Here is an 11,716-nt window from a genome sequence, read left to right on the forward strand (position 1 = left end):
CAGCACCCAGCCCATATCCCTCCAAACCCCTCCTATTCATATACCCATCCAAATGTCTCTTAAATGTTGCAATTGTACCAGCCTCCACCACATCCTCTGGCAGCTCATCCCATACACCTACCACTCTCTGCGTGAAAAAGTTGCCCCTTAGGTCTCTTTTATATCTTCCCCCTCTCACCCTAAACCTATGCCCTCTAGTTCTGGACTCCCCAACCCCAGGGAAAAGACTTTGCCTATTTATCCTATCCATGCCCCCCATAATTTTGTAAACCTCTGTAAGGTCACCCCTCAGCCTCTGAAGCTCCAGAGAAAACAGCCCCAGCCTGTTCAGCCTCTCCCTGTAGCTCAACTCCTCCAACCCTGGCAACATCCTTGTAAATCTTTTCTGAACCCTTTCAAGTGTCACAACATCTTTCCAATAGAAGGAGACCAGAATTGCATGCAATATTCCAACAGGGGTCATTGACGTGGTTAACAGGTGTAAACAAAGTCTTCAATGTGACTATTGAAGTAGGTGTTTGTTTGTACAATGGATTGACTGCTTGAGGGAGTTTATGACTTTTTTTAAGCGGCATTTTTTTCAGTGTGCCATGTGGTTTCAGCTAAAGTTCTACTAGTTAGAATTATTGAAGTCTGTCCGCAGTGGATATTGGAGGGATGCTGGGAATATGATGGTATATGTGGGCTCGTGAGCATTTGAGGGGCTGAGATTAATCATTCAAACTGGGCTGTATACATAAATAGGAGAAAGTGAGGACTGCAGATGCTGGAGATCAGAGCTTAAAAATGTGTTGCTGGAAAAGCGCAGCAGGTCAGGCAGCATCAAAGGAGCAGGAGAATCGACGTTTCGGGCATAAGCCCTTCTTCAGGAATTCCTGAAGAAGGGCTTATGCCCGAAACGTCGATTCTCCTGCTCCTTTGATGCTGCCTGACCTGCTGCGCTTTTCCAGCAACATATTTGTATACATAAATAGTTTTTTTTCCCTTAATAGTAGGATGTGGTAGATGAATTTCTGCAGGTGTCTGTGCTGGAACCTTGGCTTTTTCTGATTGGTATCAATGACTAAGGTGAAGGAGATAGGTCTTGACATGTAGGCTTGCAAGTGACACAGAGGTAGGAAAGTTTGTTGTGAAGTGGAGATAAGGAAGTTGCCGACAGATATAGATGGGTTGAGTGAGTGAACAAAGTTTTAGTAAATGGAGTATAACGTGGAAAAGTTGTTCACTTTGAAAGGAAGAATTAAAAGGTGGAATTATTGTTTAAACAGAGAATGACTGCAGAATTCTAAGGTGCAAGGGGGATCTAGATGTTCTCAAGCTGAAGTCACTAAACATTTGCATGCAGGTACCTAGACGACTAATGGAATACCACCCTTTATTATTGAACTGAAAAGTAAGAACTCAAATCAGATCAAATTACTACTGATGCTGAAGTGAAATAAAAGTCAGGAGTTGCTGCAGAAACTTAAGAGGTATGACACCATCTGTGAGTTTCTCCAGCATGTTCTGCTTTTATTATAAAATACTGATTTTTTTTTCAGATACTTGGGCCTTAGTGAGACTATATCTCAAAAATTGTATTCAGTTTTGTGTCCTGATTTTAGGAACAATCTCAAAATGACGCAGGCTGTTCAGAAGAGGTTCATTGAGTTAATAACTTGACTGAGTGAGATGTCTTATAAGGAAAAATTAGGAGGACTGGGCCTCTTTTCATTGTAGAAGTGTGAGGGGTGATTTCACTGAAATGTATAAGATCCTGAATGGTTTTAACAAGGTGTGTGTGGAAAGGGTGTGTTCTCCTTGAGGTGAGTTCAGAACTGGGGAAGGAAGTGATAAGAGTCCAATGAGGGAAGGGGCCAAATGAGACTTGGTATTGGGAAATAAGCCCAGTTAGGTAACTGAAGTTTCAGTGGCGGAGCATTTTGGAACAGTGATCATAATTCCAGAAGTTTTAAGTTGCTTGTGGATAAGGATAAGAGTTATCCTTGGGTGAAAGTACTAAACTGGGGGGAGGATAACTGCGACAATATTAGGCAGGAACTAGGGAATATAGATTGGGGCTGGCTGTTTGAGGGTTAATCCACATCTGTCATGTGGGAATCTTTCAAAGGCTAGTTGATTTGGGTTCAGGACCAGCATGTTCCTATGAAAATGTTGGATAAGGATGGCAAGATTTGGGAACCTTGGATGACCAAGAGAAACTGTGAACCTAAACAGAAAGAATGAGGAAGCAGATGTAAGGAAACAGAAGGCAGACAGAGCCCTCACGGAATATAAAGAAAGGAGGGAAAAAGTTCAACCAGGAGTTGGGAGGGCTAAAAGGGCCACAAAGTGACCTTGGTAAACAGGATTAAGGAAAATCCCAAGATGTTTTTTATACAAGGAGCAAGGGGGTAGCTAGGGAAAGGGTCGGTCCATTCAGGAACAAAGATGGAAATTGGAGCCGGAGGATGTGGTTGAGGTCCTTAACTGTCCTGTGGTAAACCTCTATCAAGTTCTTAATTAAGGTCCTTGATACTTCGCATCAGTATTAACAAAGGAGATGGAGTTAGTGGATGATACACCTATAGAGAGGTATGCTGATATTCTAGGACATGTTGATATAAGATTGGAGGTGTTGGGTGTAGCCTTAATGTAGGTAGTCCCCAGGACCTAATGGGATCTATCCCAGACTTCTGAGGGAGGCAAGGCAAGAAACTGCTGGGACCTTGTACAAAATCTTTGTATTCTTTTTAACCAAATGAGAGATCCGCGAAGACTGGGGGAATAGCCTTTGTTTAAGAAGATCAATGGAAATAATCCAGGAAATTACAGGCTGGTGAACCTTACAATAGTGGAAGAGAAATTATTGGAGAAAATATTTAGAGACAGGATTTAATCACATTTGGCAAAATATGGACTTATTAATGACAGGCAGCATGGCTATGTGCAGGAAAGGTTGTGTCTCACAGACTTGATTGAGTTTTTTGAGGAAGTGACAAAGATGGGTGAGGGCAGAGTGGTGGATGTTGTCAATAGACTTTAGCAAGGTCTTTGACAAGGTTCTTCCTGGCAGGCTGACACAAAGGTGAAGTCACATGGGATCTATGGTGAGCTGTAAGTTGGATACAGAACTGTCTTCAGCATGAAAGACAGAGAGTTGTGATAGGAAGGTGTTTTTCTGACTGCAGATCTGTGACCAGTGTTGTTCCACAGGGATCAGTGCTGGGAAGATTTCCAGAGAATATAGCAGGATATACAGAGGCTGAAGACTTGAATGGAGAAATGGCAGATGAAGATTAATCTGGGCAAATGCAAGATGATAAATTTTGGAAGGTCTAATGCAGACGGTAGTAAACATTAAATGGCAGAGCCTTTCGAAGCATTAACCTACAGAGGGGTTTACAAAGGAAACATTTGGAATATTGCATACAGTTCTGGTTGCTACACCACTAAAAGGATGTGAAGGCTTTGGAAAGGACAAAGAAATATTTTACGAGGATGTTGTCTGATTTGGAGAGTATCAGCTACGAGGAGACATTGGAAGAGCTTAGTTTGTTTTCAGTTGAATTTCGAAGGCTGAAGGGTGACTTGATAGAAATTTAGAAAGTTCAGAGAGGCATGGATAGAATGGATAGTCTAAGTCTTTTTCCCTGACTAGAAATGTCAATTGTTAGGTGACATGGTTTAAATAACAGCAGGAAAGTTTAAAGGAGATGTGAGAAACAAGCTTTAACACAGAGAGTGGTAAGTGCTTGGAATGCGCTGCCAGAGGAGGTGGCAGAAGCAGATACAATAGCAGCATTTAAGAGGAATCTTGATAGATACATGGACATGCAGGGATTAAAGGAATATGGACTGAATGGAGGCACAAGGTTTTTATTTTAGAAAGGCGTTATGTGTTGGTGCAAACTTGGTGGGCCAAAGGGCCTGCTTCTGTGCTGTACTTAGTTCTTTTGCACTTTGTACTAATAGTGTAAACTGTGTGTTATTTTGTGGAATGCAGTTTATTCCACAAACTGCATTTGCTCCTGAGTGTTACTGTGTGAAGTGCTTTCAATTTAATGTTAAGGAAAATGGGTTTTAGACACCAAAGGTTGAATTTTCTATGGAAGCAATTATGAGACAGGACCAGGAGCAAAGTTGTAAAACTGCAGTTGGCTCAGCTAATTATTGCTTCTGATTGGAGGAGGAGTCAGTATGATCTCCCATTTCCCTCAGCTGTGCTCACCTCTCCCAGTGGGGCACTGTTAATGTTAGTTTACATCCAGAAAAATAGAGGAACAATGTCAGAAAACTAAGTTAGTTCGAGTCATTCTGATGTCCCATAAAATTTACTTCTTAATTTTGTTTCAAGTAACTGTTTGTTTCTTTTTTTGTGTCATTTCCACTACAAGGGAAACCTAATACTGTACCTGTGAGAAAGAAGAAAAACACAAAATAGGAAAGGTACAGCGATTAAACTCAGAAAACATGAACAGATATTAAAGAATTGAAAGAGGAGTGAAGTGTGTTTTCCCTGGAGCGTCGGAGGCTGAGGGGAAACCTTATTAAGGTTGATAAAATCATGAAGGGCATAGATAGGAGAAATAGAAAAGGTCTTTTCCCTGGGGTGAGGGAGTCCAGAACTAGAGGACATAGTTTTAGGATGAGAGAGGAAAGATTTAAAAGGGACATAAGGGACAACTTTTTCACACAAAGGATGGTGTCACGCATGGAATGAGCTGCCAGTGGAAGTGGAGGCTGATTCAATTACAACAATTAAGAGGCATTTGGTTGGATATGGGAATTGGAATGGTTTAGAGGGATATGGACCCAGTGCTAGCGAATGGGACAAGATTAAATTAGGATATCCGGTTGGCATGGACAGGTTGGGCCAAAGGATCTGTTTCTGTGCTGTAAATCTCTATAGTTCTATGACTCTATGAAAGACTAATAAAAAAGGGAAATAGAATTAATTATACATTAATCACTAATAAATGTGAAAATGATAGAAATTAACTATTCTTTTATCTTGAATGTCAAATCTTAGTTTGCAATCAGTAACTTGATTTCTTTTTAATGGAAATACAACTTTTGTGATGCAGATTTAATTATTAGTGTGAAAAGAATTATTTAAAACTGACAGTTGGCTCAGAGTTGGAACAGGATTTTTTGTTTTATTTTCCTTTAAAAGTCTTGATTACAGTGTATTTGCTGCATTAGACCTCAGTACACAACACCGGAGGGGGAAAAAAAAAACAGCAAAGGCAACAGACAATTGGGAATTGCAACAAAATCAACAACTTGCAATTATATAGCATCTCTAATATATAAAAAAAAACTGCCCAAAGTGATTTACAGAGGTGTGGTTAGAGAAAAACATTTGGCTAAACTGAGTCAAACATTTTAGGAGGGCTGACTGAAACCATGATCAAAAAGGTCGATTTTAAGGAGCATGTTAAGAGAGAATAGCAACGTTAGGGAGGCCATGAAAAGTATGGAGCACTTAAACTCATATCATTAATAGAGGGCTAATGATTGTTACATAGGCTTGCTTTGTTTGAATGTAAATGCCTGATTCAGGATATAATTTATATTTTGTTTTCCATAGCTTCTCTGAAATTTATGGGTTGTTTAAGTTTAGCGTGAAATGTAGGTTAGATTACTTGCAGTGTGGAAACAGGCCCTTCGGCCCAACAAGTCCACACTGACCCTCCAAAGAGCAACCCACCCAGCCCCCTACATTTACCCCTTCACCTAACACTATGGGCAGTTTAGCATGGCCAATTCACCTATCCTGCACATCTTTGGACTATGGGAGGAAACAGGACCAAATCCACGCAGACACAGGGAGAATGTGCAAACTCCACACAGACAGTTGCCTGAGGCAGGAATTAAAACCAGGTCTCTGACGCTGTGAGGCAGCAGTGCTAACCACTGTGCTGCCCATAAAACTTGACTCTGATGGGATTTGAACCCACAACCTTTGAATAGCAACTTTAACAAAGGCGGACAAGTCCAACACGCTTGCCATTGCACCACAGAACCAGCCCTTGTTATAGACAATCGTTTATTTTCCAGTTTGCTTGTTCTGATAGCTTCAAGTCCATTATTGAGAGGATTTCATTCAGTGCAGTGTTTTGGTTCGAATGCTATTCCAATAAGCTGGAATCATTCCTGGCATGAGTATGTCAGATGTTACCAACGATTACATTTTTAACATGTTCAAATCTGTCTCGATGAAATTACTGAACTAGTGCCAGCATGTAAATGATTGAGTGCTGGGGCCTCAGGTTCATTGGGAAAAGAATTTTGGACCATAAGGCATGAGGATATTGGCCTGAAATAATATGTCTACATTTCGTGGAACTGCGGTTGAAATGTGTACATCATAATGTTATATTAATGGCAATGTTTTCTGAATTAGGTAGCGCGACGTTGGGGAATCCAGAAGAATCGTCCTGCTATGAATTATGACAAGCTGAGCCGTTCACTGCGCTATTACTATGAGAAAGGCATCATGCAGAAAGTAAGGAACAAGCTTGAGTCATTTTATTCATAATTTCTTCAAATGTTAGTTGAATAATATCCAGATGAGATACAGATATATTGCATGCCAATTGGAGTGGGGGAAATCCCCATGTATGACACATTTCAATCCAAATAAATGGATTCCCATTGTTTTTAAGGAATATCCAATGCCTTTCTTGGACCTGTAACTTGGAGCTCTACATTTGCATTCTTTTAATCCTTAGGACTTATACTGAGTCAAAAGACTGTCAAAAATACCTGATCTAAGTAATGATTGCTTCTTCATTCATTCTGGATTTGGCAAAAGTTCAACTGGGCAACATAGTCAGAAACTATGTGGTTCAGAACAAATAAGTACAAAGTTTAATCTGCTCGATATTTGCTATGATAGCTGATGTAAGAGAAGTATATTGTTCAGGTTTCCATCGCCTGACTTTTTACTTGGCTACTTCCAGAGGCAGGTATTTTGGCAATCAGAGTCACCTGTGATCTCCAAAATTTACACTTAAAACTCTGCCAACACCTGTTGACATTGGACAATAAAATCTCAAAATGTCTTAGTTCGATCTGCAATGGAGTTGCACTTCTGTTCAGCATGTGCTTGTGCCCTTTGCCTCTTCTGATATTTTGAATTCAGTGCATTTAGATTAGCAACCTAGTTTTTTTTCAGTCCTTCTGGGGTACCTGCCTCATTAAGAAAGAGAGATGTTGGAGTAGCACTTTACCACAGCATGAGTGGATGACTGGGAGCCAACAATCAAAGGAGAAATCTTCCAGGTTTCCAATTTAATATTTTCCCATCCTCTCACTGATAGGCACTCCTCCTCGATAAAGTGCCAAATCAGAAAGAGAGATTTATCTTTATAAACATTTCATATACCTGCTTATATGATATTGTATCTGTGGTTCTTCAATATAAAATATATATATTTTTAAAAAGCTGAATACAGAATGACAGAATTTTATGGTGCAGATGGAGACCATTTGATGCATTGTACATCAGCTCTGAGCATGTTGACTTAGCGCCAATCTACTGCTTTGCCCCATAACCTTGCAAATCGCTTCCATTTAAATAATTATCTCGTTTCCTGTTGAATGCCTCAACTGAATCTGCCTGAACCATTATTCCAAGCAGTGCATTCTGGACCCTATTTACTCACTGTGTGAAAAAGCTTTTTCTCACCTTCCTTTGGCTTCTTTTGCAAAACACTTTAAAGCTGAGCCCTAAAGTAAGACAAAGAATGCTGGAAATCTGAAACAAAAAATCCAGAAATGACTGAGGACCTCAGCAGGTCTGACAGCAACTGTGGAGAGAAAACAGAATTCATGTTAACTGTGACCTCCTTCACCCTCCTTCACCAAAATAAGGAAGTTAGATAGGATTTTCCCTGATCACATCTGAATTTACTTATTTTTCCATGTGACTATTAATGCGATCCTGAATAATTCTTTCTAGAAGTTTCTTTAACCAAAGAAGCTTTCAAGCTCATCTATATGGAGGAGTAAAAAAGATTTTTATTGAAATACAACTGTCGGACTGTCAATCGACAGTGCAGAGATATTTATTTTGTTGAAGAATATCTATATCGTTGACAAACTATTCTAAGTGAAATAATTTGAAAACAAACCTCTATATTCTGCTAAATAAGACATATGTTGAGTCCCTTAAAGCACTGATCCATCCACTGTGCAACTTTATATTTGTATTCTCTTTGTTAGTTTATTAACAAAATCTGGCTCATCACTCATTACTACATCCCGCATTAATCCAATAGTGATTAAAATATGATTAAATTCAAAATAGTGTTTGAAAGGGAGAAACAGCTTCTGAGATTGTGGATTGTGGATAGTGGATGAGGCAAAGATTGCCCCCTTTCTCCTCCTCTTCATCTTGAGTTGTCTGGCTGTGAGTTGGTTCAACCCCGCAGCACTGTGACATACTTCACAGATAGGGCAAGGAGGCAAGTCCTGGATCCATTCTAGTTGGAACATGGTTTGAACCTGGTGCTCTGGTATGCTGAGCCAGAAGACCTCCTATTGTCCAGTTTAAACTACACAGATCTGTAAATAGGTAAAACCTCAGTGGTTCAGTTGGAGGTGTCAAGGAACAATAATGTGAATCAAAATCAATTTAAACTCTGAACGCAAGAGCTCAACAGTTAACAATATGATGGACATCAAAAGGTATCCAACGTTCAACTAAAAGAAAGCACATACAAGAATCTAATCATTTGAACACATCCTTACAAATTGGAGGAGTACAAAGAACAGCATAGGGTGACAAGGCAGGTAGTAAGAGCTACAAAAAGGATGTGAAAGAAAACTGCAAAGGAAGTTAAAATTAACAGAGGATTGGAGTTTATTGCTTTGGATCCACTATGTCAGCAACAAATGGGAAATCAGTTCTTGCTAGCAGCAGGATCGATGACACAGTTTTCCAGAAGGTTGCTGTTGGCTCTGCTTGATCAATCACATGTGTGGCAGCTCTGGGGTCTTCGCAGCCCCAATGGGAAAGGTACATATGCCAAAGCAATTTGTGGACCACAAGGGCAGCTTAATACGAGGGTGTCCTTAGAGGTGTGAATGAAAAGCAAAACTGATGAAAATGCAACATATTAATTCTTTCATTCGGCAGCAAGAGTGTGTTTTCTTACCCACACGCTACCCTTGGTGCATGGAACTGTTATTTCCTTTTGAATGCGTGCTAACATGTAGTACTTGGAACCATGGGTTGATGTGGGGTTACGAGGGATCCTGAGGGAATGGGTAAAGATACAAAAAGTTACAGAAGAGGTGATGACTTAGTAGCATTGTTGCTGGACTGTTAGTCCAGAGACTCAACTAATATTCTGGGGACCTAGGTTTGAATCCCATTGTGACAGGTAGTGGAATTTGAGTTCAACAAATATCCAAATTGAGAGTCTAACGGCACCACAAATCGATTGTTGGTTGTTGGAAACACCCATTTTGTTCAGTCATGTCCTTTAGGGAATGAGATTGCTGACCTTACCTGCTGTGGCCTACATGTAACACCAAACCCCATAGCAATGCAGTTGATTCTGAACTGCCCCTGTCTAGGAAATAAATGCTGGCCTAGCGGGCGGTGCCCTGATCCTGTGAATGAGTAACAAAAAAGATGGGGATGATTGTCATGGCAAGAGCGCAGATGTGAGGGTTGGAGGAATATTTTAGGTTTTATCCTATTATTTTACTTTGTGGACAGTGTTGGAGCTCCAAAGCAGGCTGCCTGTCCAAGCTGCCTCCGAACCCAGCAGTCTTCTCAGCTCTTTTGCCTGACTTTCAGTCAGATTGCACTCTCCCTCCCTTTGGACTGCAAAGTTGGAAGTGTAGATAGCCATATTTACAGGCAGAGTTGCTCCCACCTCTCTGTATACGACCTAGGAACATACATTGGGGCTTAACCTCCTAATTATAACAATAGAGGAAAAAGTGCAATGAATCGATGGGTATCTCTGATGAATCAGCAATTTTTAATTATGCTTTTTGTGCTATAAGGATGAAGAGAACAATTAAATTTGAAAGATAAAATCTTGTTTTCCCTACCCTTTAAATAAGTGCGCAGGATTACATTTATTGTCTGGAACTGATTTTCACTGTACATTTAGATGTTCTTCAGGCAGTAAAAAAAGAGATTCAAATCATTAACATACCTGGTTTGATAAACATTGACTTATCTAGCAGTAGCTAAGAAGAAGCTCAAAGAACTTCAAAGAAATATTAATGGCAGTAAGATCTTTCTTATGTTTGAATTTTGCATTTTTTAACCTTTTAATTTTAAAGTTTCAAATTCTAGGTTTAGGACTGGCCAGTAATGTAACCTTTGACTACATCAGTCTAATGGTGCTTTTGGTTGATTTTGAAGAGCAAGTCTTTATGGGAAACTGTTTCTCTCATTTCTGCAGGTTGCTGGAGAAAGATATGTGTATAAATTTGTCTGTGATCCAGAAGCACTTTTCTCGATGGCTTTCCCAGACAACCAGAGGCCAGTGCTGAAAACTGATATTGAGCGTCATATCAATGAAGAGGACACTGTCCCTCTCTCCCACTTTGATGAGAACATGGCCTATATACAAGATAGTGGCTGTTGCAATCCCCATCCATATAATGAAGCCTATGTGTACTGATCCAACATATTTGGGGAAAATGACTCCTTGTTTCTTTTCTTTTCTTTATTATTTTCCTCTGTAGACCATGACCCAGGATTTACTTCATCTCTTCAGCATCTCTGACATCAAGTAATGGGTCCATGGTTTCTGTCGCATTAACCCCATGGTCCACCACCAGGGACAGTGCACTTTATGAAAAGACTCATTCGAGTTCTACATGTTTTTTTCAGGGTAGGGTGGGTGGGGAGTGGGAATGGTTGGTGTTGGGGAAAAGGGGAGTGGTTTTCATTTAGCCTACATGCTTTTCTTTGGAGGGTAAGGAGGGATGGGAGGGTTGGGAATTGCGGACATTTACATGGTTTGATCAATGCTATCATATGGATTTTTGTTTCATATCAGCTAAAAAACTTACTAAGTGAAAGTTACAAGAAATCTGCTGATATCAGTAATAAAAGAAATTGCATATCTAATATTGCTGTGTTAACACAGCCAGCACTCTTTAAAAATCTATATCTGAGTAGGTACATAGTACTTTTTTGTCAGGTACACATTAATATACAGTCAAGCATTTTACTGCTGTGTCATATTTGTTAAAAATATATGAATACTAGATTATGCTGAAGCTTCTGCTGCAGTCTCCTTTTCTGTAAATTCTTTTAAAAAAGGGTTTATTGCAGACATCTGAAGTATTGTTCTAAGTCCAGGTAGTATTTCAGGACAATGAATAGACAACATGAAACATTCACTGCTTAGGATATAGCTTATGCTGCAGATATACTATAAGCAACTGTACGCTTTAGGAATTGGTAAAAGATTATTCACCTGCAACTTGTAAAAGGAATTTTTTTATGTGGAAGACTGACATCCTTGGAAATCCATCTAATGGAACCTGTCAATGGCAGCCTTTTATTTAAACCCACGTCAGTTTTCAAATCCAGACACTGAAGTAGCCATGGCAAGACATATATGACGAGAATACAACCTGGCAAAAAGGACAAAGTTACCTTTGAATAGTTCTTGGAACTCATGAGCTACACTGACTGGTGTTGACATTTGAACATTCATACAGCGGTATAAACCCATTTATTTTGAACTGG

At 39.8% G+C, this 11,716-nt stretch overlaps 1 protein-coding gene across 5 annotated transcripts in view; it reads left to right on the top strand.

Moving 5' to 3' along the window:
- Window positions 1-10,854, top strand: part of etv1 (ETS variant transcription factor 1) — a 146,349-nt gene extending 135,495 nt beyond the window's left edge. For all 5 annotated transcript variants that reach the window (XM_072575386.1, XM_072575388.1, XM_072575383.1 and 2 more), the window contains 2 exons: window positions 6,389-6,490; window positions 10,416-10,854. In XM_072575386.1, coding sequence (XP_072431487.1) covers window positions 6,389-6,490; window positions 10,416-10,637 — 324 coding nt within the window. In that variant the 3' untranslated portion in view covers window positions 10,638-10,854. The remainder of the gene's footprint in view (window positions 1-6,388; window positions 6,491-10,415) is intronic.
- Window positions 10,855-11,716: the final 862 nt, after the last annotated feature.

The sequence above is a fragment of the Chiloscyllium punctatum genome, chromosome 8 (assembly GCF_047496795.1).
Source record: "Chiloscyllium punctatum isolate Juve2018m chromosome 8, sChiPun1.3, whole genome shotgun sequence".
In the NCBI taxonomy this organism is placed as follows: Eukaryota; Metazoa; Chordata; class Chondrichthyes; order Orectolobiformes; family Hemiscylliidae; genus Chiloscyllium; species Chiloscyllium punctatum.